Source organism: Podarcis erhardii (assembly GCF_964252035.2).
Source record: "Podarcis erhardii genome assembly, chromosome: 2".
Classification (NCBI taxonomy): domain Eukaryota; kingdom Metazoa; phylum Chordata; class Lepidosauria; order Squamata; family Lacertidae; genus Podarcis; species Podarcis erhardii.
The window spans coordinates 90,350,001-90,377,973 of record NC_138498.1 but is presented as its reverse complement, the minus strand read 5'-3'; the positions used below and the strand labels follow the sequence as shown (position 1 = coordinate 90,377,973).

Genomic DNA, 27,973 nt, shown 5'->3' with positions numbered 1-27,973 from the left:
ACAGTGCAGGGGCTCAGCTTTTCCAGCGACTTCTAACCAGGGGAGGGGGTAGGAGAGGGAGGAAAAAGAGAGAGAGAGAGGAAAAACACTACCCCCGTCTCACGGTGTCCCTCCTGTCGCCATATTCTCCATGCAGATCTCCAGCAGAAGGAACCCCTTCTTAGGGCAGCAAGAAACTTCAACTCCTTCCTGAACACCTATATAATATTTTAAAACAGGCTGCACAGAAGAGATCGTCTTCCAAGGCCAGCTGTCCAAGATGACTAACATATCCTATCACATCTCCAACCTTTTGGAGAAGATGACATCCACCGACAAAGATTTTAGGTAGGACCCGAGGTTTGGTAGCGTTTGGTGCATATAATATTCTGTGTGGGTGCATGTTGTAAAGTCATGTTTTGAGGTTTCGTATGTTGTTGGCTTTTTGGATTGCACACACGTGTGTGTGTGTGTGTGTGTGTGTGTGTTTGCTTGCAAACCTTTTAGAGGGAGGGGGTTGTGGAAGAGGGGGAGGTTTTTAAAAAATACCTACGCCTGAAAAAGGACACCCTTCTAAAGGGGATGATGTGAACTAAGGAGGCTCACTGGCTGTAGTCCGTGCAATATCGCCCCTCCCCCCTATACTATGGGGCCTGTAGTGTGTGCTGTATCTATAGACAGGGCTAATAAGACGGATATGAAACGTACTGTAGGCTTCCAGGGTTGAGAAGGAGAATACCGCCGACCTAAAATTTCTCACTGGGTAGCTGATGTTATGATAACCTTTTATGTTTCTCCTCCTAGACCGAGGTAGAGATGCACTGCTGCTAGACAGCTGCAGTGGGCCATGGGAGTGGGTGGGGAATCTTCCTAATCAGCTGTTACCATTTGGGAGACGATTGGTCTGGTCGCCTTCTGTGCATTTTTAAAGAAAAATAAATATGATCTCGCAAAGCTGGGGAATAATAGCCAACTAAGCCCTGGTGTTTGGAGGAAACCAAACTGAAGTTCACTTGTAACTGGAAGAAGATGCATTCAAGTCTTGCAAGCAGCAGCTGAAAGCGGGCTGTAGGTTACGGCTGCATATTTGAAGGAATCACTATACAGTATGACTAAGTAAGAGGAGTGGGTGGGAAATCAGTCACCAAATGTGTAAAAGAGGATTTGTAGCTCTGCCCTCCAGAGTATGGGGCTAATAGAGTTGAACATTCCCCAGAGGGAAGGAAGGAATGAAATCCCTTTGATTTCCATGGAATGTATGGCCTAAATTGGTCTAAATCCAAGCACTAGGATTCTCGTTAGGGTTACCTGTATTTGAGGGATGCAAAAAAATATGTTCTATGCTCAAAATTGTGAGGAGGAATCGGGGTATTGTGTGCTTGATGTGCCAACGGTATTGGGCTGGTATGGTGTCTCATCACCTTCTAACACCAGTGTGATTTATACTTGAATACTGTACTCATGAATAGAATTTGATTATATTTGGGGGAATGATATTGAAATATGTTTACATTTCAGTGTGGTGATGGCCTGGTGAATAAACATAATTGTTTATACAGTACACTTATTATTTTACTGTGTGTATAATATGTGTTGGAAATAAAGTATTCCTGTAAACACTTACATGGGAGTAAGCCCTATTGAATCCACTGGGGCTGACTTCTGAGACAGCATGCCTCCAGTGGCACTATGAATTTATTAAAGGCCCTGAACCTGTTCTATTCATTTTTCGCAGTGTCTTAATTATATATCTGTGTATTTTGAAAGCTTACTATTTTAACCTTATTTCTGGTGGTTACTTATAACTGAGAGTTCAGCTCTTTTGAGATTCCAGTTTTAAGCAGAAGTCCTTAAAAAAAAAAAAGTCTTCAGAAGGAATACTGTAGTTATTAAATATTTTAGATAAAACCTTAATGGGATAACCAACTCCAAACAAGTTTTTTTAAAAAAGTTCTTATATTCTGATCTTAAATGAATATATTCTGAACAAAGCCCAACTGATTTCAGTGGAACTTGCTTCCGAGTAGGTATGTCTAGGTGGCAGCTTTAAGGCATAAACTTGTGAGGTTCTGTGATTAGTCCATGTGTGATGAGAATGAAGAGTAATGACTTCTACTCTGATAGAACATCCCACTCTGAGGCGTTAGGAGCAGGCCAAGGGCATCACATTGGCACAGCAGTAAGTGTTGGGTATCTCATTAATGCCACATGTGGAGTCACTATACTCAGGTGAGATGTGGGCCTAGGTATACCTATAAGGTTTGCAGCAACCACAAAAAAACAGGTATATTGATGCTGACCTACAGCACAATCCTATCTATGTCTATTCAGAAGTAAATCCTATTGAATTCAGTGGAACGTACTCCCTGGTAAGAGTATATAAGATTTCAGCCTTATATACCTAGTTTTTGAAGATCCTACCTGTGTGGCTTGCAGCTAACACAGTGGATAATATCGTGGTTGGTGACTAGTTTCATGATAGTGGTGGTGAGGCAGCTGCAGGACTAATGTTAGAGCAATAGGCCAAATGTATTTATGTTTCCACATACTGCATACTTCTTTGGCTCTGTCTGCCCTTTCCAGGAACTACCGTATGTGTGGGAAGAGCTCCCCTTATTTCCTCTTCTCTTTCCCCACTTCCCTGTTCATGTTTTTGCAACAGCAACAAAGGGGGAAAGAGCTACCATATTTTTTGCACCATAACACTCACTTTTTTCCTCCTAAAAAGTAGGGGGAAATGTCTGTGCGTGTTATGGAGGGAATGCCTACGGGTGGCATGCCTACGGATTTTCCTCCTCTAAAAACTATGTGCGTGTTATGGTCGGGTGCGTGTTATAGAGCGAAAAATACGGTAGGTAGGAGAGGTTGATTGGGGCTTTGTATATTTTCATATACAGTACATTTCAAATAACTCTAGGTTCATAAGGAACCCTTTCATTTCCATTTATTCCACCTCTTCTCCCCAAAGTGGATTTAGACAGTTCTACTTTTCTAGAAAATGAGGTGCTGGAACTGAGCTCCTGTGAGCTCTGGCTGGGGGAAAAAGCCCTGGATATAGATATGGAAGAGAGTAAAAAATGCAGAGAAGGCAATAGAGAGAAGTTTAGATTGTGGCACAGACCAGCTGTGAGGAATTCACAAGCCAGGCTTGGCCTATGAATGGTGATAACACCTTACCTGTAACACCACAGGTTTTTACTAACACCTTGTGGGTGCCATTGAAATGGTCAGCTCTTTGGTGTGCCTGGGTCTGCTCCCTGTACGCTACTTGTTCACTTTTATATATGGAGCGTTTGCAAATAATGCCTTTCTGTGAGTTTTCACCCTATCCCCAAATATGTAGAAAATCCTGTCCCAATTCTCAAGGCTAATCCCTCACTGAAAGCTTTGAAGTCCTTCGCATCTGATTTTGCCAAATATTAACAGCTTCACCTGCCCTGTCCAAATTATGTGCTAATGATTCTCAAGCAAAGATAAATGGTCCATTAAGAATGACTGTTTAGGGCTGGAGATTATGCATCATTGGGAGCTGCACATTGTACATGATCCCGGAGAAATGATGTTTTGCAATAGGTAGTAGTATCTCTAGGGAAGTGCCAATATTAAACACTGAGGTGTGGACCAAGTTTTGTTTATGCGTAGCACTGCCTCTTCCAGCACCCATTGATAAAGTGCTGGCTTTGTGTCTGGCATAGCACTTCGATATAAGCTATCACCCGTAGCATTCTGTTAATGAAGGAGAATACTTAACATTCTCTAATTGTAAACCATGCACTTGAGAATAGATGGGAAGATAAATATAACTATTTCAGCTAGTGAAGGCTCTCGGAGCTTCTCCACACTTTTGTGCAACAGATGAAGTATGCCATTGTCCCATTGGTGTTTTGCTGCTGTAAATACTTAAATCATGCACATCTTTCCAGTCATGCAGTATGCGCAGAACTAAGTGTGGTTGTGTTGGAAAGATTGAGGTTTTTTAAAATAAAAAAATGGTTTAAGCTAAGTAAATCCTTTGCTTCCATATGCCTGGTTATCTTTAGTTAAGGGGATTCTGTATATTGATTTAACTAGTAGGCAAGCTATGGATTAGTTACTGTTGGTAAAGGTTTGTTCTTCCTTGCACTCCAGCTCTATGGATTTTAATCTTCCATTCTGCTGTTGACCCTTTTAAAATTGAACTGCTTGCGCCAATCAATACAACCTACTGCTGATATGTGTGTGTGTGTGTCCCCCACCCCAGGTTTATGGCTACCAATGACCTGATGATGGAACTGCAGAAAGATTCCATAAAGCTGGACGAAGACAGTGAGAAAAAAGTTGTGAAAATGCTTCTAAAATTACTTGAAGACAAAAACGGGGAGGTGCAAAACCTGGCCGTCAAATGGTAAGACCCCTCTACATAAGCTACAGCAGTACTTGGGTTTTAAACATAAAACTGCTAAGTAATCCATAGGAGGCTTGGACAGGTTTTGCATAGGCTGTGTCGTCTTGTATTTTGCTTTTCACCTTGTATGAAAGCTTGCTATTTCACACAATGTAGGTTCAGTTTCTGGTTTGTGGCTTTGCCTGCTGATCCTGTCCACAGACACAACCCTTGAGGGGATTATGGATGATCCTACAGCATATGTGTGTGCATATTTGCTTGCAACAGAAAGCTGTACTTTTTGTTTGTTTGTTTGTTTGACTTGCCATCTCCCAGTGTTGCCTTGTGAAAGGTGCCTCTGGTATAAGGCAATTTCCTGTGTTTGCTCCCATGAGTACAGTATTTCCTTTATAGCTGTCATCTTCCAAGCCTTGTCTGCAGAAGATTTCTATTGGGAACAACTTCATTTCATGTGTGATACCTCTTATCTCTTTCTTTCTTGCCACCCCCTCACCCTGGCATTGCAGTTTGGGCCCTTTGGTGAGCAAAGTGAAAGAATATCAGGTGGAAACAATTGTTGATACACTGTGTACAAACATGTTATCGGATAAGGAACAGCTCCGGGACATCTCCAGTATTGGGCTGAAGACGGTCATTTCTGAGTTGCCTCCTCCATCTACAGGTAAAACGCACAAAACCCAAACCCGAACTCTCCTATTTGAAGTTTTGTAAAATTCCTTTTCCAAATGCTAGAAGCTATTAAACAGAAATGCATTCATGTCCTGAGTGGAAAGGGTTTATTTTATTTTTAAAGCTAGAAATGAAATGGTTGAAAATTACACTGGGACTTAATGCAAATCTCACCACTCTGACTAAAAATTGTCGTAGTCGAAGGGAGATAATCTACATTTGAAGCATTGCCAGATATATTTCCTTGTTCTTTTTCAAACCCCTTAATTCCCCTCTTTTGTTGACCATTCCGGGTCGCCCAATCACTACCACAGTGTCATTTCTCCTGGCAGATCAAGAGGGGAAGATGACTGCAAAGGCTGCCCCGTTTCTAGCTGGGGCAATCGGAATAGGGTCCACTATTTGACTGCTGATTCAGGAACCTAAACTGTGTTTTATAGAATTTACTTTTTATTTTGTTCTGTGTATATCACATTGTTTTTTGTTGCTATGGCCGATGGCTGATGCAAATAAAGTTTCATTCATTCACCCCTTAATTCTGGTTTTCTCCCCACCCTAATAGGTTCCACCATGACAGCCAACGTATGCAAAAAAATCACAGCCCAGCTTACTGGAGCCATTGGAAAGCAAGAAGATGTCTCTGTGCAGCTTGAAGCTCTTGACATCTTGTCAGATATTTTGAGCAGGTATAAAGAAAACGTTTCAAACAGTTGTGTAGTAGGTTGAGTCTGCAGCAGCTTTCTAGAGATGAAGAGCACAGAAGCATTATTATGCTTTGCAAAGTGTGTTATTTCCCTGGCACCAAGCGAATGACACATTAGAGAAAAATCAGTTCAGCCAGTATTCATAACTCGGTTTTAATGAACTTGTTCTTAAAAACTGTGTTGATAAGAAAATATGTGAATTCTGTTCCTCATTTTGTTGTAGAAAGGTGTAGAGAAGTGCCAGCAAGTTGTTTCTTCGTGGCGTTTATGTGGCTGCTATTTGGCAAGGAGTTATGCTGACACGAGTCTCCTTTGTCTCTTGCCCATGGCTGCAGGTTAGGGGGGACTCTGTATTCCTTCCATTCCTCAATCCTGAACTGCCTCCTTCCTCAGCTGACAAGTCCCAGGTTGGCCGTGCGCAAAAGGGCCATCATTGCCCTTGGCCACTTGGTTTTGACTTGCAATGGGAACATCTTTGCAGAGCTTATGGAGCACCTCTTAGCAGAGCTGAAGAGAAACAACTCCACATCTACCACCAGAACATACATCCAGGGTATTGCTGGAATCAGCAGGCAGGCTGGGCACCGCATAGGTAAGTCTTGTTTTGCGAAGGCTTTGCCACTTGTGACTGCTGTTACCCAAGTGGATTTCTCTGCCTATATTCCCCCCCTAGCTCTTGGTTTCATTCCTCTAATGAGGTGGGATTTTTACCTGGGCCTATTTTGAACTCCTGAATTAATATCTTGGGGATCTAGTTGTATTACCATAACATCTTTTCCTGCTGTAGCAACTTTGAGTATGTTATGGCGTAAGCAGGAGCCAAAGGCAGTTTTTATTGCTTGGGTAAGCTAAGAACCTTTTATACTAGGATCAATGGGGCTGGAAGAAGCCCAGGTGTATGAGAGCCCAGCTTTCTGGCCTAAGATTCTAACAGGCCACTAGCAAAGAATAGGAGTGAAGAAAGTGTCAAAGATATATACAGAACAGATCAATTCAGATGGCTCCAGCAGATAAGCTGGAAAAATGCTCCATATGGATAATTGTAAGCAATAAAAAAAACTTCAGCGGGTGATTTAAATTGAGGACGAAGGAGAAATTCTCACTGCGGCTGCTACTATTTTCTTGGATTTATGTGGTCCCAGATGTATTAATTTCTAACATGCAAACTGCCATTGTACTGCTGTCACTGGATATGGGCTTCATTTCACGTTGTAGAGATAGTTATGCTATTTCTGAAAAACAGATGATATTTCGGATTTTACTTCCAGAACTATCAGGAACCCCCTGACTACTCACTAGGCCTGGGAAAAATTATGTTTAATGGTTCACTCCTTCGCTGTCTTCTAGGAGACTATCTGGAAAAGATGATCCCCTTAATCGTTCAGTACTGCAACGTTGAGGATGATGAGCTGAGGGAATATTGCTTCCAGGCCTTTGAGTCTTTTGTGAGAAGGTTTGTGTGTGTTTATCATGGTCTGGTTTTCTGTGACATGCAAAGTTCAGCATGCAATGTTGCTTTGTGTATTTTGAGGGGGGGGGGGTTGTGAAGAGTCTGCTTTCCAATAAGCTGCTATCCAGAAATCTATGCTGTCTGGTTAAGGGAAATGTGTCTCAGGAGCCCTCCAGTGATGTTTTCTAGATGGTTGGCTGGCCCCCTTGCATGCCTATGTAATGACTTCCTTATGTGACATAACCACACCTGCTGGAAAGGAACTTACCACTGAATGGAGACCTATCAAGTGGGACACATCTGGTGGATCTGGAAATTTTGCAGTGAAGAGTCGCAGTTCTAAAACAATTGAAACTTGAGTCATGTTTCTGCAGCTGGAATCCCCAATAGTTTGTTTTCAGGGAAGATTATAACTTCCTTTTCCTCGTTGTTCTAAAGGTTAAATAAAATGAAGAAAAGGGTTTATGTCATTTAAAAAAGACAGGAATAGAGTGAGATTGAATCTGGCATTATGAAAAGAGATCTTGTGCTTCGTATAACTGTTAAGGGAAATTTTGACACACTGAACCTCTCCTGTGATCCTGCCTAGAGTGGTCCAGTTGTGGAATTGTATCTGGTCCAGATAATGATTTTATGCAAATATCAGTTTCCAGATTGATTTCAGTAGAACCCCGATGGCATACATATTCCTTTGTGCATGTGAATCTGGCCTTTTTGTTGAAATGAATAGGCAGCGCTTCGAGAGGGTCATGTATGCATTTGAGACCTCATAGTTGCAATCAGTCACAATTAATTAAGAAGTATGGTGAAGTTTTTGAAACTGATGTAAGGTGTTTCAAGCCTTGGGGGTGCCAGAGACTGTTATTAAGTGGTTGTATGGAGAAAACTATTTATTGAATTAGGTATTTTGTTCCATTTCCATTTGAGCTTTTCTTGCTGTTTTCAAAGGTGTCCAAAAGAAATTGGCCCTCACCTTCCTAGCGTGACAGCATTGTGCCTCAAATATATCACTTATGACCCAAACTATAACTATGACAACGAGGAGGAGGATGAAGAAGAAATGATGGAAACTGAAAATGGGGAGGATGAGGAACAAGGTACAGCATGCTTAGGAATCTGATGGTGATATATTCAGAGAAGCCTGGGCTGCCCCATCAGTATCCTGAACAGTCCTTTCAAACCTCTGTCTCTTTCCTGAGCCATCCAGCCCAGAGGCTGGCATGGAGAGACTCATCTTTCCATGGTCAGCAGAACATGAAAACAACGTGTTCATCGCTTTTGAAGTAACTGTAAATTAACTCTCCCAAAACATGTCCAAGTTGATTTTGGAGCATCTGCAAGATGGGTTTAAATAGATCAACTGAACTGAAATATTTTCATTTTTAAGCAGGAGAGGCAGTGAGGCCTGGCTTAGCTATAATCAATGGCCACTTGGCTCCTGTTTCTCAGAAAACTCCTCCAGTGCCTACTTTCCCCTGCAGTTGTTTGAATGAGAGGGAGAGATAGCAAGCTTCTTTCCATTGTGTTGACTGAGACTGGCTATTTCTCAACTCTCTGTTCCTCCATAGCAGGGTCCACTGAGAGGCCAGTCTACCCAGCAGCTAGCAGAAGGAAAGAATGTGATTCCCCATCTCTTGTTCTTGCTGGGATATGCAACCAACTTGACCTTTTTCCTTTTACATTTCTTTTCTGTACTGAAGTATGTTCAACATGGCCTTCTGTCCCTTCTCCTTGTAATTCTAACTGGACGGAAAACTGTATCAAAATCCTATTGTACTGCAGTGTTATGGGAGGATTTGAAGTGATGGTTTATTGTCCCATTGTCCGTCTTGGGTTTCTTTGTTTGAAAAAGAGAATGGGATGTAGGACCCATTACACCCTAAAGTAGACCTACTTTTCCACTTTTCTAATGCTTGGTTTTCCTCTTCCTCCTTAGAAAGTGATGATGAGTACAGTGATGATGATGACATTAGCTGGAAAGTTCGCAGATCTGCGGCGAAGTGCCTTGAGGCTATTGTCAGCACCAGGCATGACCTCCTGCAGGATTTCTACAAAACACTCTCACCGGCTTTAATAAGCAGGTTCAAGGAAAGGGAGGAGAATGTTAAAGCTGACATCTTCTGTGCTTATATATCTTTGTTGAAGCAAACGCTGCCCATTCAGAGTTGGTTGCATGCTTCAGATGAGGCAAGCAAGGAGGATATACCTCTCACCATGCTCCAGAACCAGGTGAGTGAGGGAGCCAGGGGCCTGAAGAGATTACTCTGCCTCACACAGAGTTGGGGAACCTGCGACCCTCCAGATTTTGCTGAACTTCTACTCCCATCATTTCTGACCATTGACCATGATGGCTGGGGCTGATGGGAGCTGGAAGGCCAAAGATTCCTCATCCCTGGCTTAACACGGTGGTTTCAAAACGATGAACTTACATTAGACTCACTGGCTTGGTTCAAATGGAGCTCTGTTGGTTCAAATGGAGATCTATTGCCCTTAAGACAACTGCTCTGATATGATGATCTGGTTCCATAAGTAGATAGACAGCAGCAACAGGAAGATGCAGCCTACTATTTTGTGGAGGAGCCCTTCCTCTCTGCAGATGCCTTGGAGGAAAGGTGCACTGGTTTAGCATGGCGGGGAGGTCATGGCAGCCATAGTCCAGGTGCAGTTTTTATGGGGGGGAGTGACCAGGCACCTCCACAGCAGGCCACCTTCATTGGAGCTTGGCTCTGTGTGCTAAGAAGCTGTGCCTGGCCACAGCTTTGGTCCGGGGTCAGGTCTCACCCGGGAGTGGGGGAGAGCAGGAAAGTTGGCAGCAAGGCTCCAGCCCACCCTCCTCGGCTGTGGCGTGCCATGAGCCTGGCTGAAGCAGCTCCGCTCCTGGGTCAGGTGTGACCCAGGGGTGGAGAGCAGGAAGAGAGTCAGTGGCAGTTTCGCCGCCCCTCTCCTCTCCTGAACTGTGGTACGTGGGAGGTGGGGTCTGCCCCCCACCTCCCTCGGGGGTGCATCCCATGCGCCCACCCCAGGCGGTGTGGGCATACGCTCTGCCACTTGAAAGGTAATCCGCAGCTTGATTAATAGTGTGCCAAAACGTTCACGTAATTGGGTCTTCTGTCAGCTTATGAATATGTGGTGTGCTGTGAAAATGAAATAAGAAAATAACTCGTCGTCAGCACCCACTGCATTGTTTTCAAAACAATATGATTTCTCTAGCAGCTTTAGCAAAGCAGCTACTATTCTGAAGTGAGCAAAATGTTAGCTGCCATTTAAAAGTTGTGTTTCACTTTCTGAATCCATATCTCTGCTTGATAGCAATGGGCTCTGTGGCTATTGAGGCAGAGATAGGGCATGCATTGATTTTAAATGTACTTGATTTGAATGATCCTTCTTTATGGATCTTGGGGAAACATTCTGGTGGATCTGAAGTTTTAAAAATGGCTCCTGTCCAAAAGTTTGGACACAAAGTACACTTGCTGTTGTTGTTTAAAAAAACATACCTTTGGATGAATAGTTCATGTGAAAAACGTTTTATCTGAAAATAATTGGATCCCCTATGTGTTTGCTTCCTGCTCCCCTCTGAGAAGCTCACCCATGTCCACATAGATGAATATTATGAAGAAACAATCCACGACTATAACCTTTCCTGCATGACAGAAACCATTTGCAAATTGGCTCCCATTCCATACTAAATGATTAATGCCCACTTGCTTCTTTAGCTTCGTGTTCACTTGCTTCTTTAGCTTTGTGTTGGGTTATTAATGAGTTTCTTTCTAACCTTACAGGTTCCAAACATCGTCAAGGCCTTGCACAAGCAGCTCAAAGAGAAGAGTGTCAAGTCAAGACAGGGGTGCTTCACTCTCCTGACAGAACTGGCTAATGTGCTTCCTGGTTGCCTTGCAGATCACATACCTGCACTAGTACCTGGTAAAATTTGTCAGGAGGGAGGGGACGTAGCAGGGCAAAAGGTTTTCAGTATAGAATATTTTTTCATTCTCAAATGTGATGCACCTAAACCATACTACAGTGGCTTCTTTTACGTACATAGCTAACCACCTGCTCCTTCAGAACAAGTCGGTGGATATTTTACCTTTGGCTTTGCAGAAGCCAAGAGCTGGTACTATCTAGTCCTTTAAAAATCCATTTGAACTTCATGGGTTGGGGGTAGATTGCCTAATTCTCATACAAAGTGGAAGCACACATCACTTCAAGCCAGAGTGTTTGCTCAGAGCTGTCACAGGCATAGACATGGCAGGTGACCAGTTCTGAGGTGAGCTTGTTCCAGCACACCTTTGCTTTAGATAGAGTTGGAGTGTGGCGAGAGAGCAGAGTTACCTGCCCTCCGAGGAGCTATATAGTAGGGGAATGACTTCTGTAAGCTGTTATAAGGCACCCAAAGGGATTTGTACATGAAACAAATTGTGCGGAAGGTGCAAATTATTAAAGAATGCAAATTTATCTGTGACTAAATCCCCACCCTGCCAGTTCTCTTTTGTATGAGTTTAATTCTGTCTGAAGCTAACTTTGTATTCTAAAAATTGAACCAAGCTGACTAATACTTTCTCCAAACAGGCATTGTCTTCTCCTTGACTGATAAATCCAGCTCCTCCAACATGAAGATTGATACGCTGTCTTTTCTTCACGTCGTCCTTTGCAACCACTCCCGGGATGTGTTCCACCCGCATGTTAAGGCCCTGTTGCCCCCCGTTGTGATTTGCATAGGGGATCCCTTTTACAAGATAACTTCGGAAGCTCTGCTGGTTACGCAGCAGCTGGTGAAAATCATCCGGCCCCTGGATGTGCCTTGTACGTTTGATGCCAAGCCCTATGTGAGAGACCTCTTCTCTGCTACTCTGAAGAGGTTGAAAGCTGCTGACATTGACCAGGAGGTGAAAGAACGGGCCATCTCTTGCATGGGGCAGATTGTTTGCAACCTTGGAGATTACCTAAGCAGTGATCTCCAGCCAACCTTGAAGATTTTCCTGGAGAGGCTGAAAAACGAAATAACCCGGCTGACCACAGTCAAAGCACTAACTTTAATTGCTAGCTCCCCGCTCAGAATAGACTTGAGGCCCATTCTTGCAGAAGGATTCCCCATTTTGGCTTCCTTCTTGCGAAAGAATCAGCGTGCCTTGAAACTGAGTACCTTGACGGCTCTCGACATCTTGATCAAGAACTACAGCGACAGCCTCAAGCCGGCCATGATTGAATGTGTTCTAGTAGAGCTCCCTGATTTAATCAGTGAGAACGATATGCACGTTTCTCAGGTGGCTATCGTGTTCCTTACAACCTTAGCTAAGGTTTATCCCTCGTCCCTGTCCAAGATCAGTGGTACAGTTCTCTCGGGACTCTTTCAGCTTGTTTACTCGCCTCTGATGCAAGGTGGGGCCCTGAAAGCCATTGTGGACTTCTTCCAAGCGTTGGTTGTAACTAAGACAGTCAACATGAGTTATGCAGAACTGATGAAGCAGCTGACTAGCCCTATATACACTTCGAGCCCTGGCGGGGCACCTGCAAATTTACATAAGCAGGCCTATCACTCTGTTGCAAAGTGCGTGGCAGCCCTTTCTTCCGTGTGCCCCAAAGAAGCACCCGGGGTGGTCAACCAGTTCATTCAGGATGTGAAGAATCCCAAGTCCAGCGCTGCTGTCAAAATGTTGGCCTTCCTTTCACTGGCTGAAATAGGACGCACCACGAACCTCAGCGCTCAGAAGGAGCTCAAAGCCGTGATATTGGACGCGTTCGCTTCGCCCAGCGAAGAGGTGAAATCGGCAGCTTCCTACGCTCTGGGCAACATCAGTGCGGGCAGCCTGAAAGAGTACCTTCCCTTCATGCTCAAAGAGATTGGAGGCCAGCCTAAACGGCAATACTTGCTGCTCCACTCCTTGAAGGAAGTCATCAGCTCCTCTCCGGGAGAGAGCCTGAAACCCTACGTGGAGGACATCTGGGCCCTGCTCTTCAAACACTGCGAATGCACTGAGGAAGGGACTCGCAATGTAGTCGCCGAGTGCCTGGGGAAACTGACCGTGGTGAATCCTTCTCAGCTGCTGCCCAGGTTGAAAAAACAGCTGTCATCAGGTAACAACGAGGCCAAGCCCAACTGTAGCACTATTGAGATGCTGTCGGCACTAAGGCCCCCTGTGCCTTTCATGACTCCTGTCATTGAGCCAGTGCTGTGGAAGCAAGGGCAGCCCACTTATGAAGTTGAGTGAAGCAACCGCCTCAGGTGGTAGAAGCCCTCGAGGCGGTGTCTCCATGGGCAGGCCTTAAAGCTGGAACTAGTGGCAGGGCCTCCCTCTCCAGTAGATAACAGTGATTTTGGTTGGTGTATTTTAGTTAGAGGGATTTATAGATGGCTTAATCAAAGAGCTCTCTGTGCATAATAACCTTGGGCAAAAAAACTCAGTTAAAAGTCACAAAACTTACTAAAAACTATGCATTTGCATTCATTTTTATAATATTAGTGGATGGCCGCTAGATGCTCCAACAAATTATAATAATTTGTTGGTTGGCTCTTCTGTATATTGATGCTTTGTATATTGTAGCTTTGGAGGAGAAAAGGCAAGAGAGATATTCCAGCTAGGAGAACAAAATGGGAACAAAAACGGATGGGGGAGACTATTCTGGTACTGTATATAGATGACTCGATGAAGAAAAAACTACAGTGTTTGTTTTAAGAGGGGAAAAAACCCTTAGGTTTTTATTTAAAAGGGCAAACACTCATTCTCTTCTACATTTGTACGTTCCTAATGAAACTATATTCTGTAGGGTATTAACAAAGTAGGTTTTTTTCAGATGTCTTAACATTTGCCTAACAGAGATCTCTATGCTCCTTCTTAAGACGGTTCTTTCCTCTGTTTTGATTGCAGGTTCACCATATGCTCGAAGCACAGTAGTAACTGCAATCAAATTCACCATTTCAGATCATCCACAGCCCATTGATCCCCTTCTTAAAGGATGCATAGGTAAATCTTTGTTTGATACAGAAACCTTCCTCGGTGATCAGAATACCAGGCATTTTTTTGTTATGATTAACAAATACACAGTGGCTGTGCAAGAGGTTTGCTTTAACTGCCTGCAATTCCCATTTACTCAAAAATAAAGAATCTAGGGGAGGAGTTCTTTAACCACAATCAGTGGAACTGCAAAGCTGAATGCATGTTTTAGAAAGCCCTTCAATATATTAGCCATTATGCTTTAGAGCAGAGAAAGGCATACTGGGATTGAGTTTACGCCTGGTTCCTCCTCGCCTCCTCCCTGGTTTAATGGGGGACTTGAAGAGCACTGATTACATTGCAGGTAGCACAGACATGGTGCCAGAGCACAACTCAAAACAACCCTGAAAATAGTAGTCCTTTGGTGCTCGTTATGTCATGGAAATGCTCCTTGTGCAGGAAATTGTTTGTTTCTATACATGGCTTGGTTATTTCTACAATAATCTATCGACAGATTAAGGATGGGTGAATTTAGTAGTCTTTTGGAGCCACCTCATAGGTGAAGAATTAAGAGAGAAATTTTTTAAAATCATGGATGGAATCAAAGGTTGTACAAGACGACTTTTGCTCATACAACAGGACCTTGGCTTTCTCTGCAGAGCCCTAAAATCTGCTCTGGAGAGTCCCTTAACTCCTTCAGATCAGACTGTGGAGGGCCCACGAGAAGAGAAAAGCAAAGTCCTGTGGTCTGAGCGGAAGCCAGTTCCAGCCATGCACAGATTTTGCTTTGGACAAAACTTCTCATCTGCAGTTCAGTTTATGTGGAGGCTGCTAATTTCAATACTGCATGATCAGGTTTGTCAAAAAGAAATTGCTTGCTGCTATATATTCTGACATTTCTAATACATTTGAGTTCTGTTTCCAGTTTTAGTTTTCAGAGAATGAAGGAAAAAGGGAATGATGTTAATAACAGATGCAGCTAGTATAGTCACTGCAGACCTCCTCAACCTTGTGCCCTCCCAATGTATTTGGATTAGCTGCATGTTGGCTAGGGCTAGTTGTAGTCCAAAACATCTGGAGGGCATCAGGGTCAGAAATATCGAAAAAGAGGGTTTAAGGTGGCTTGTTTCTACAATGCCAGCACCTTGCTTTCACAGTTTCTGTAGGTGTGACTCAGTTGATGGGGTACTGAGTCTATTTTTTATGGAGTGAGACTGTCATTTCATAGTGACGTTCCCATGCTGATCAAAGGTGAACATGCTGGATCTTGTGAGAATATTTTCTTCCACATCTGCGACCAAGTGACCACTTGCTTGTTTCCCAGCTGGTTTTGAAGTAAAAGCTGCTTTTTGTACTATCACTATGCAGGTGACTTCTTAAAAACACTTCAGGATCCCGACTTGAATGTTCGACGTGTTGCTTTAGCTATGTTTAATTCTGCTGCTCACAACAAACCTACTCTGATCAGAGACCAGCTCAGCACAGTGCTGCCCCACCTGTATAATGAAACCAAGATTAGAAGGGAACTGATACGGGAGGTATGGACCTATGTAGATAATACTATCCATTTCAGTTTCATATTGTGATTTGGCTTTTTCCTGTAGTTTGTGGATTTATCTGGTTTAACTCCATAGGTTCTGTTTGCCTAAAGTCTGCATATATTGCATAAACAGAATACATAGATTGACATTTGGGTTAGCAATTTTACTGTAAAAAAAGAGGAAAATGTGGTTTGGCTTCTTGTTTCGTGGACCCTATAGCATTTTAATGCCCTTACGAGTAGCATGGAGTAGCATGAAGTAGCATATGTTTTTCTGACAACTGAAACAATTCAAACCCCAGCTTACACACACATTAAAAAATGCTTTGCTGATAATGTCTTTGCTTAATGTCAAAAGTAATTACCAACAATAAATAGGCAATAATCAGGATAAGGATAAATGGGCTTTAAAATTTTGTATAGCAGGGGAGTGCAGACATTTGTGATTATTACTGGTTGGGTGGAAAGTCTAATAGCACATATAAACTTTAGCAGAAATTAGATCTGTTCATTTCATCATATATAAATTTTGGCATCCCTTCTAATGATTTATAAAATTCAAGAAGTTATGTTCTCCCCATGTAGTACAACTTGTGTTAAGCTTTACAGTGCAATCCTATGCATTTACGTTTCAGTGTTAAACTGAACTTTCTTCCTGGTGTTTTTAGGATTGTAGACTCAGGGCAACTATGTGGTGTAGTTCATTGTTCAGGATAGGGACTGTGTGTATTCTGGGGAATATTTGAGGCAGCAGCGGATATAGAAGAGAGGATTTAAATGTTGTCAATGCTGGTGTCATGCAGATATTGCCTACTGGAAAGCTCTTCTCTCTTTTGAATGACCAGGTATAACAGCATTTCTCCTTTTTCTTTTTTTAGGTAGAAATGGGGCCATTCAAACACACAGTAGATGATGGCCTTGATGTAAGGAAAGCTGCTTTTGAGTGCATGTACACACTTTTGGAAAGCTGCCTTGACCGACTAGACATTTACGAGTACTTGAATCACGTGGAGGATGGCTTGAAAGATCATTATGACATCAGGGTAACTACCTTCATTAGCAGCACAGCTTATTTCATCTGTTACTACTTCACTAAGGGCTGTTTGGAGGTTGCTCACCTCCCACCCATGTAGAGAACAAGGCTGTTTTCTTCCTCCCTGTGCACAAGTGAATGCCTAAACTTGGGTGTTGTTTGAACATGAGCTCTTCTATATATTCCTAAATACTGAAACCCTTTTTAGTGGTTTTGAAACTCAGGAGATCAGTGTTTGGACATCACTTCTACATAGGAAAGGGAGAGTAGGGAGGAAGTGTTGCCGGCCTGCAACTCACTGCCATTCTTGGGGAGTTTTTAGGATTAGGGAAACAGCCAAACAATGGAGTTTTGTCATTTGCTTCCCTGGTTTATCATAGAAAAATCCATCATTTTAAAATACAATGGGAACTTTGGTGCAGTGATTCATTTGAGGCTGATGATGGTTGCTTGAACCTGTTGTGTGAAAGTGATCGTAAGTTACTGGAAATTGTAGCACTGAAAATCTTCAGGGGGGAAATAGTTCATGTAGCCTTTTCCTTTTTCTCCCCCCCCCCGTTTTTTTTTAAGATGCTGACTTTCATTATGCTGGCTCGCCTTTCAACACTCTGTCCTAATGCAGTCCTACAAAGATTAGAACGACTAGTTGAACCCCTGCGAGCAACTTGCTCTACAAAGGTAATACACTAGGAAAGCTCAAGTATTTCATTTCCTTGAGCAGTTTGCTTCCAGGTCTGTTCGATCCCCTGCCCTCCATTCTCAGGCTAGACAGGATAGCTACCTTTCATTGCTGTAAGCCAGGGATAGCTAACCCTTGGCCCTCCAGAGGTTGCTGGAATACAATTCCTCTATTCCCCAACCTCTAGACCTGCTGGCTGGGACTGATGGGAGTTGGGAGCCCAACATCTGGAGGGTAACCCTGTATGTAAGCCAGTTGTTTTAAGCCAGTGTGCTGTGGCACCCTGGGGTGCCTTGAATGATGATCTGAGTGCCATGGGCAACACTGGCCTCTGTCCCTCTTTCCTTCCCTCCCTCAGATGCCCCATCTCATCTCTGCCTCCCAAAGGCTTGCACAGCTGTTTGTTGCAGCAGCCCTGGCTATAAACTCCGCAGGCAAATGGTGCCTCTGGGAGGCACCTTTTTGGAGTGGGGTGGGGAATTCAGAGACCAGGTGTGACAGTAGCAGCTGCCCAGAAGACCCTCAAGGAGAGGGGAGAGGCTAAGGGAACACTCCACAAGAAGGGTGTATAAAAAAGGGTGAGGCTGCTAGCTTTGCAAGCAAGTGGTGATGTAATTGGGCTCCAGGGCCCCACAGTGGTGCTGCAGAAAGAATGCAGTTGGCCAAGGGAGTTGTGGACTCAAAAAGGTTGAAAATCTCTGCTATACGCCTTTGTAAGATCTTTGTGTTTTATTCAGTGCTGCTGTTCCTCTCACACAAAGACTTCTGCTTGCTCAATGCAATTTCTCCAGTTACAGGATTGGTAGTCAGTCTGATTTTTATTAGCAAATTTTTGTTCTGCCTGAAGGTCATTTTTAAAATGTCTTATTTTTCTTAGGTAAAAGCTGGCTCTGTAAAACAGGAATTTGAGAAGCAAGATGAACTGAAACGCTCAGCAATGAGGGCAGTAGCTGCCTTATTGACCATCCCTGATGTAGATAAAAGCCCTGTGATGGCAGAATTTTACTCTCAGATCAGAGCAAATCCTGAAATGTCTTCACTTTTTGAAAGCATTCAAAAGGATTCTACTTCATTGTCTGCTGCAGAATTAATGGACTTGAGCTAGAACTCCCAATTTTCTCCTCCTCCTTACACTCCACTATGCTGAGGGTGGACAATCATATTCTAGAGCTGATTTTAGATGCAGATGTCATTTTAAAAATGACAACTTTCTCTATAAACAGGCATGATTTTAGAAACATAAAAATGACAGTAAGGCCTGTTGATATCAATAGGGTAACACCACTTTTAAGGTCACTTATTCTTTAGCTCAAATACACAATCATGTTTTTTTGCCAAAAGTTGTGCATTGACAATTATATCTCCAATCACTGATGTGGTGGCACTATCATGGAATTTTATAAAACAGTGATGATAAATGAAGTTATGCTATGCTCAAGCATTAGTCAATGGCTACAAAGATCTCATAATTGCCCCAGTTAGTGACTTTTATGTGTGCTAATTTTACACTGACTTGAGTGACTTTCATAGTAGCAGGTGAACTGAAGTGCTAAACTATGAAAGTAACCCAACTGTCTTCCATGATGGAATGCCTTATGCTTAATATTTGTCTGTTACCACATACCTCTTAAATGCAGCAGCTGGGTTATTTACTATTTTCCCCGCCCCATTAGAGCTTGATACCAAAGCATTTATTTTAAAATACAAAAAGTTAGCATGTCACTCCCAAGAACCATTGATCTCTCTGGTATGAAGTATTTAATAATGAAATGGCACCAACTGGTTATAAAAATGCTAACACCAACATACTACTGTTTAAATCTCACAGTACAGCAGAGAAAATGTTAATTTCTTGCAACCGTGGATTATTAAGCTTCACTTATAGGATTCCCCCCCCCCCCATTTGAGTCAGTCTGTGAATCACTTAAGTGCTCTATTTATAAAACAGGGTGTCACCTTTTTTGTTCTACATGAAACACATCCGATGAAAATAAAGATCATAAATGCATCAGCAGTATTGATTCAGTTGCAGCTTTCTTTTTTTGCAAGTTGATTTTTGTAAGGAGAACTTTCTGGTTCAAGTTAGTTGCTACAAAAATACTGCTTGTTACTAGTCATACCTCGGGTTAAATACGCTTCAGGTTGAGCATTTTCAGGTTGTGTTCTGCGGTGACCCGCAAGTAACGGAATGAGTTACTTCTGGGTTTCGCTGCTCACGCATGTGCGCAAAATGGCGTCACACACATGCAGAGAAGCGGTGACCCATACACACGCAGGTTGCGTCCTGCTCAGGATGCGAACGGGGCTCCGGAACGGATCCCGTTCACATCCAGAGGTACCACTGTATGCAGATATGGAAGTTCCAAGATACCCAATATTCTACCCATCCAGCTTGTGCTCTCTACTTGGATAAAACAGAATGTAGGGTTGTACAGGATTTGAGGTTATATTCTAAATTTTAAGCAGCATCCGCTTTCTTCAAGTGAGGAAGCAAGAAAGATCACCACACACAAAGAATAAACAGGTATGCTGCCTTGTAGCAAGTCATTTGGTCCATCTAGTTCATATTGTCCACCCTGCCAGGTAGCAGGCAGGGTTCCCTCCCAGCCCCTACCAACAGATGCCAAGGATTGAACCTGGCATCTTCTGGATGCTCATCAGGAGCTCCACCCCTGAGCTATGGCCCTTCCCCAACTGCTCAGAGCAGAACACCTTAGTAATTACCATTTCACACACTATGCATATGCAAATGAGTTTGCACTACAGCTGGGTCCAAAGGAGGTATACCTGTTTGGCACAGTCACTCTTTTTAAGATGTATGTTTTAAAGCAAGCTGTGAAGTTACCTTGAGCAGATACAGCTTAGTGATTTAAGAACTCCTGCTTTTTTCTCACTGCTAATGTATACCTCTTCCTTGATAGTAAATTGTAATTAGGTGGGTTTGCAAATACAGTATCTGTTAGCAGAAGACAGTAGTTTATAAAATATTACTACCTTTCTAACAACTGATCTTCATATGAAGTTACAAAAATTGCTTTTATATACCCTCACAGAAGGAACATCAGTTTTCCGACACTTTTGTTTTGTTTTACTTTTTATTAAATACAGTTGTACAAGAACAACTATTTATTCATTTTCCTCACTGCGCAGTCTGGCATTTGGATTGGTGACTTTGATAGCAAGCTGAGCTGCTCTTTCCACAATTACCTTCCGATTCTTGGATGAAACATTGTGAGCAATCTCTGCACAATAGGACCTGATAAAAGATAATGGCATTGTGTCATGAACAGTTCGTTACCATGTTAAATCTAATTCTAGGAAAGGCTGAGTGAGAATCTAAAATGCTGGAGGTTTGTGAAGTAGTCAAGTATGTACAGTGGTGCCTCGCAAGACGAAATTAATTCGTTCCGCAAGTTGCTTCGTCTTGCAATTTTTTCGTCTTGCGGAGCGCGGATTGCCCGGGTATTAACGGTTTTACGAAAAAGGAAGCAAATCCGCAAGACATTTTCGTCTTGCGAAGCAAGCCCATAGGGAAATTCGTCTTGCGAAGCAGCTCGAAAAACGGAAAACCCTTTCGTCTAGCAAGTTTTTCGTCTTGCGAGGCATTCGTCTTGCGGGACACCACTGTACTGAGCAAAGTAGGGGATAATTACATATTAAGGAAAATTGCACAACAGCCCTAATGTGTGTGTTCCACCTGCAAGCGGGACATTATGTTCAAATACTACTGTACTATTATGTCAAAAACAACATGTCTTTGTTAAAGTCTATGCATAGGAGAAATGGCCTTTGCATTCAAATGTCACTTTCCACAGGCAGGATGTTTTTGACATAGGGGTTGGAGGCATTTAGATTTGTGGAAGCAGTATGCTTCCAAAAGGAGTGTCTAGTTCTTTCTGTTCTAAATGCAACTTGAAGACTCCTGAAATAAGAAGGGATTCATTTGTTTCAATACCACACACAGGCTTCAACGAATTGGAAGACTGAAGGAAACAATGTGCAAGGACCTTCCAGATCAAGGTAGACCATGGGGTGCTTAGCTCCTAAGGACATTGTTCTCCAAGGACAGTCCAGATGGAGGATTACTGTGCAGCAGGTGCTGCTCAGGTTTTCATAGCATCCATGCAATGTCATCAAAATCCCAGCATACCTTTTAGATTTAATCTTATTTTGTCTTGCCACAGAAAATTCATTATGTAAAAACAACACATTATACAACTACAGCCATCACTGCTATGCAAGTTTCGAAGTACTTTTTTGGTGGCCAATTTGTAATGGGTGTGATGTTTCTGTGGGTGGTCTTTATTGCTACACCCAAGTTGTTTTCAATGGTCCAAACAATGAGTGTGTGCCTATTTCCACTGCTTGCTGAAGGCACACTGAAATTCCAACAACCCAGCTCAGAGAAACTACCGTATTTTTCGCTCTATAAGACGCACTTTTCCCCCTCCAAAAATTAAGGGGAAATGTGTGTGCATCTTATGGAGCAAATGCAGGCTCTCGCTGAAGCCAGGAGAGCAAGACTCTCCTGGCTTCAGGGATAGCTGCCCGAAGCCTCTGGAGAGCAAGACTCTCCTGGCTTCAGGAATAGCCCTCCGGAGCGCAGCGGGAGCTCCCGTTGCGCTCTGGAGGCTTCGCGTTGCTTTCGCAACTGGAGAGGCGTTGCGCAGCTTTCCCTCTCTGCGCAGCGCCCCTTCAGTGAAGCAGGAGGAGAAATGGAAGGGGCTCAGTTTCTCTTGCCACTTTGCTGAAGGGGCGCTGCGCAGGGAGGGAGAGAAATTTTTTTTCTTGTTCTCTCTCTCTAAAACTAGGTGCGTCTTACAGTCGGGTGCATCCCATAGAGCGAAAAATACGGTATGTTCTCAAGATTGCAACATCGTAAGAGATTAGCTTGGAGACAAAATCCAGGTACATCTACTGCAGTTAAACATTTTTAACCAAGGTTTTGCACAAGAACTATAGAAAAAAATTAATAGTCTTAATAGAAATGGATGCTGTTCCCCTTCCCCAAGAGCACAAGCCTTGATTGGGCCCACAGGTACAGAAATACCCACTCGTATACTCAGAGTGGGGAAAGATAGTCAAGGGCAGGGGAGTAATTTGAAGGGAGGGACCACAACACCAAAGACTACCCGCTGGTGTGAATGGAAAACAGCAGTATAGTTATGCACATTTTGATTGGGTCCAGTAAGAAAACCTGCCCGAGCTGTGCCATTCGCAATTTGTCTGAGCTGAATAGATACTGGAGTATCAATAGGACATTATAACCTTCCTCAAAGAGCTCTGTGTGGCATTTTAGCCTACTAACACTGTGGTGAGAGTTTTTACAGAGAACCTGTCCCAGGCTGCCTAACAGGAATCTGAACTAGGATTTCCCTACATCAAATTTCAACAGTCTCTAAACCTCTGCAGTATTATCTTTGAGGCAGATACCTAAACGGTACCAGCAGATACTCTGCTGTACTTTGAACACTTTGAAGAATGCAATGACCTTCCCAAGTGCAAAGACAATCTTCCTCCCCTCAGCATTATGACATTAAAGAAATATTAATATTGTAATATACAAGGAAATTTTCTAGTGGTAAACTTTCCAGCAGTGACAGATTGAGTTCTAATCCTAGACAGGAAAAGCGGAAGATCCAAAAGGAAAAACGAAAGAAATGGATGGGGAAGAGATGGCTAGTAGAAATATCCCATGAAGGAATAGAAAAACAAGTGTGCTAGAGATGAGCTAGATCCCACAACTCCCAAAAACTTTTTGCATTCAGTGACTACCACTCCTGCAAACAAGCCAGAAATCTTCAAACACAACATGGCATCCCTGAATCCCTTTTCCAACTCACTTGTTGCTCATCATCAGCACCTCCAGCTCTTTGACGTTGTGGACAAGGAACTTTCTGAATCCGGAAGGCAACATGTGCTTTGTCTTCTTACTGCTACCATACCCAATGTTGGGCATCAAGATTTGGCCCTTGAACCTTCTGCGGACTCTGTTGTCAATACCTCTGGGCTTCCGCCAGTTACGCTATAGAAATCCAGGGAGAAAGAATATCAAAACCTCAACATCTACACCATCTTTTCAGAGATCTAATATATTACCATGTCAGTGCTGCAAAACCAAAGCACAAGCTGGCACTCTTGAGTATTTTAATATCTGGTAATTCATCAAAAGGACACCTTACCTTAATTTTGACATAGCGATCAGATTGATGGCGGATGAACTTCTTAGTCCTCTTCTTGACGATCTTAGGCTTGATGAGGGGTCTGAGGGCCGGCATTGTGTCTAACAAAAACAGAGCACACCTAAGGAATCAACACACTATAGGAAATAATTACCCTAAAAAGCAAAACAAAAACCACCCTGTAGCAGCGCATCTTTTCTCCCTACCATGTCCAAAGCTGGAAGAGCATGAAAAGCTCTCCAGTCCTGGGAGGTAATCAAATTAAGAGCTGAACCTCTGAATTATTTTCTCCCACATCTATTTAGTGCAGAGAAACCTTTAAAAAATGCCAGTAATGTCCTAGGCCTAAAATACATATTATTAATGGGCTTTGTGTAACATATGCTGTAAGTAAACCCATTACTAGTAAAATGAGGTGCAAGATTTCACAGAAATTATCCTCTTGCTATTATCTTTCCACGTTAAGTTTTCAAAAATATTTCATAAAATTAGTAACATTAACCAGATATAATACAAGTGTGCTGGGCTGATTCAAAGCGGTAACTAACTGTAGTCTTTTTCTGATGATGTTCTATTTGCGTATTCCACCACTTGGAATTGTGGCTGCTGGCCAAGCTCCAAAACTGTGCCTACAATTGTACCCAAGTAGAATTCTCACACCTTCCACCAAATAGATGGAGATTGTGGGAGGGACAGTCACTTAAATCCCACTTCACATGCTGACTGAAAGTGACTGGTACAAAAGACAAATGTTCACCCCTATGAAATATTTATGGGTTGCATCCAACCAAATTGTACTCAGCAGGGCCCCCCAAATGAATGAACCCAAGTTACTCGTGTCTGTTAACAAATATACATTGATGTGCTACACCTTTATGAATTTTCCCGATAGAACTGACTTCCGAATAAGTACCACCGCCAAAGATTATGCCAAAGGAGCTGCATTTCGCACGTGCGCGCGCACTCACAAAAATCCATCCGAGGTAAATCAGGGCCGGAACCTTATGCACGCTTAAGCCTCAGGAGAAGGCGATGGGGTTTATTTCGGACTAAATGCACCTTATGACTGTGCTAAGCGCTGTGTTGCAAAGGTCGATTTAGAAAGCTGAATTATCCGCGGCGAAAAAGCTCAGTTAGTGAGCAGCTTCTTTACTTGAAGCCAAGCCTTCCACCGTCGATAAAGATTTACTCGTCGGAAAAGCTCAAGCCCTATTAGGAGCTCTGTCCAGTTTCTCTTCCATGGACCACCACGGAGGACCCATGGTGCTGCTCTGGCGAGCGAGGGCTAAGCCTTCAGGCCCTTGTGCTTGTCTCCCGCCTTCTCCATGCCAGGTTAGCTCAGAAAAGGGAAACCGAGCTTCGCCCCAAGAGAGCCCCCAAACTCCCCGCCCCTCCCCCGCACGGCTGGAAATAGCGACCGGCCCCGACAGAGAAGGCCTCCAAGCTGCCCCTGGAAGCGGCAAAGTTCTCCCAGGAGCTTCTCCCGGCAAGGATGACAACGGATCCCCCGAACTTACCTGCAGGAGAATGGCGGCACCCGCGCAGGGAGCGAGCGCGGAGAGAAAGAGCGAAGGGGGAAGCCGCAAGGGTTGATGGGACGCCGCTGTAGGGTCCTGGCAGATCGGGTGAGAGCCACACCGAGGGCACGGAAGGACATAAAGGCGGAGTCACTCAAGCCTCTGGTCCTCCTAAACAGAACTCTAACGTGTATTTTATCATCGAAAAACGTCCTGGCTGAATATTTCAGACTTTAATTGTTATATTAGCTTCTGTGAGGTTAGCTAGGGATATTAAGGACCTGGAAACGTCACTTCCGGCAAGCTGTAGCAGAGGGACAGGAGCTCAGAAATAAGAAAGTGGTAGAGAAACCTGGGCGGGGAAATTTCGGGTTCGCATGAAAGCTTTTTTTTTAATGCTTCCCACCTCAACAAAAGGGTGCCCCTAGACAGCAACGAAGGAATTGAAGATTTTGGCACAGATTGGACAGCTTCATGTTTAGCCATGAATAAAAAGTAGAAAGCAGAAGTTATGGCGTGGAGGTGGTGCGGCTTAGCGAATCGGAAGTGAAATCCCGTGTATCAGTCTCATCATAAAGTCTAGGGAGCTGAGTGGTGGGGAGCTTGGAGCCGCTGCTGCCACAGGGACACCTGGTGGTCATACATGGGTAGCGCAGGCGCAATCTCCATGTCGAGGCTGCTGCGGTTGGTTCTGACCGCCTCGCCGCCGAGTTGCTCGCCCCCGCGTTAAACCCCCCCGCCCCCGTTTCTTCTACGGCAGTTTTCTGGTAAATAAAACGCTCGTCTTACAAAGAGACCACTTTTATAAGTTTAAAAACAGACTATTACACAGACCATTGTACATTTTCAGTGTGCCATCCTGGACAAGTCTCCGCAGAAGCAAATCCTATCAAGGTCAATGGGATTTGCTGTCAGGTTCATACAGGGAACAGGTTCTTAGTTATGATCCTCATCTCTTGAAGACATGCTCGTCGATGATTCAGAATTTCCTGCTTATCCCTGTGTCTGGGTTTCATATTAAAAGAGATGTGCTTAAAACTTTGCAGCATGGGGATTTGGCAAAGGCAGGTTCTCATGAAGTTCACATAGATAGTCTACATGAAATTAATTGGCATTCATTAGTTCCCACGGTACTATGTGGAGGACAAGCAAATTGCCTTGAAAACCCTCTAGGGAAATGGTGCAGTTTTAGATAATAGATGCAAAACGTGCCTTTGAAAATATTAGGAGCTTCGTGGATGCTGAAATTTCCCACCCCAAATACATACCAAAGCATTTTTTTATGCATAGCCACTGGCAACCTTATTTGGAATTTTATTTGCAAATAATTAATCCAACCTTCAGTATTAGAAGTCATCAAGTATATATTTTTCTAACTGATATTTCACATTCCCTTGCATTCTACACACCTTGAAGCACTCTGAAGGTGCTGGGATATTGGCAGTATTTACTGTATTTTTCCGTGTATAACACACACACACCCCACCCCATGTATAACACAACCCCTATTTTTTGGGACTCCAAATAAAGAAATCCCCCATACGCACTATCTGTGTATAAGATAACCCCCCCCCAATTTTTAACTTGAAAAAAATATGGTAATTGCTTATTGTGCGATCTAGCAGTGAAGAGCAAACCCCTTCTTACAGCCCTTCTAGACGATCAGGCTTTGAATACAATTTATTAACTCAGTAAATAAACCATTTGTTTTAAGGGGTGCCAAGCCTTTTATTGGGGGATACTGTATTTCGTTAACACTCTACTGCAGTAAAATTTTGCAGGGGGGGGGGAATGCATTTCTTTATGCAGGAAGAGTTGCCATTGCTACTGGAACGTCCAGAAAATGAATACCTATTGGACAGTGTCTGGCACAGCGATTAGCATTTGACTATGTACACACTATGGCTTTGAACCACATTCGAGGCATTTTCTTTCCCTCAAAGAATTCCTGGGACTGGTTTGTTAAAGGTTTCTGGGAACTGTAACTCTGTGTGCCCAGAATTGCTTGAGAGGGGAAATGTGAATCAAATTTGCTTTAAAGGCATGCAGACTGTGAATAATTACAAACAGAGTTCCTGATGCTGAACGGGCAACAAACTGGTAAAGGAGATTCAGTATAAGTAAGTAGAAAGAGGTGCACAACAGTGCACCCCCCCCAACTTCATAATGTGAATAGCATGAACTAGCAAATGTGTGGGATTGTGGTTGCTGCAGTCCTCCCTGGGTTCTGCTGCCACCAAGGTTTGGCTTAGTGCTACATCTATACCTGGGCTGTTTTGTCTTGCTTGACCTGTAGTCAAGCTTTGTTCATGGCTTATTGTTTGTGTTATTTTCCGGGGGAGATTGCGGCTTAGCTCTGGGTGGCATAGCAGCAGAAGCTAAGCAGCTGTGAGTACTGCTGTCTATCTCCACACGCCTTGTACATGCATAGCCATTGTTTGGCTGAGTGTCATGGGCTACCATAGCCAATATATGCTTATAGGATCTAAACTGACCATTAGGAACTAGGAAAGAGATCTTGTCGTTATGGTGGATAGTTAAGTGAAAGATCAACAGAGTCTGGCTCCTGTTTGGAAAAAAGACAAATTCAGTACTAGAGATTATTAGGAAAGAGACTGAAAAAACCTGCGGGGATTATAATACCTTTATATAGATCTATAATGTCACTGGATTTTGAATACTACATACTCTTCTGATTGCCCATCTCAAAGAAGGAATATATTGATTGCCAATCTTAAAAAGGAATAGATATATTGCATTACATTTTCCTCCCATTCCCCTCTTCAAGGACTCCCAAAGTAGCTTACAAAATAATGATAAATAATGATGATGATGATGATGATGAAAGCATAACAATACAATCAGGAAACAAAGAGCAACAAACTTCTAAAGAAAAGAGTGAAACCA

General features: G+C 43.2%; 2 protein-coding genes across 2 annotated transcripts; one reads left to right on the top strand and one right to left on the bottom strand.

Moving 5' to 3' along the window:
- Positions 1-10: 10 nt before the first annotated feature.
- LOC309336509 (cullin-associated NEDD8-dissociated protein 1-like) lies at positions 11-19,381 on the top strand. The gene is made up of 15 exons (XM_081852353.1): positions 11-327; positions 4,220-4,363; positions 4,870-5,024; positions 5,595-5,718; positions 6,072-6,328; positions 7,084-7,189; positions 8,135-8,283; positions 9,123-9,415; positions 10,966-11,107; positions 11,753-13,258; positions 14,050-14,145; positions 15,484-15,653; positions 16,534-16,698; positions 17,259-17,366; positions 18,245-19,381. The coding sequence occupies exons 1-15, from the start codon at positions 260-262 to the stop codon at positions 18,470-18,472; spliced, it is 3,711 nt and encodes a 1,236-aa protein (XP_081708479.1). The 5' UTR covers positions 11-259; the 3' UTR covers positions 18,473-19,381.
- Positions 19,382-20,443: 1,062 nt separating this feature from the next.
- On the bottom strand, positions 20,444-25,208 carry RPL32 (ribosomal protein L32). Its single transcript, XM_081854071.1, has 4 exons — positions 25,067-25,208; positions 23,550-23,650; positions 23,211-23,392; positions 20,444-20,623 (listed from the first exon to the last, which is right to left on the bottom strand). The coding sequence occupies exons 2-4, from the start codon at positions 23,643-23,645 to the stop codon at positions 20,494-20,496; spliced, it is 408 nt and encodes a 135-aa protein (XP_081710197.1). The 5' UTR covers positions 23,646-23,650; positions 25,067-25,208; the 3' UTR covers positions 20,444-20,493.
- Between the last annotated feature and the right edge of the window lie 2,765 nt (positions 25,209-27,973).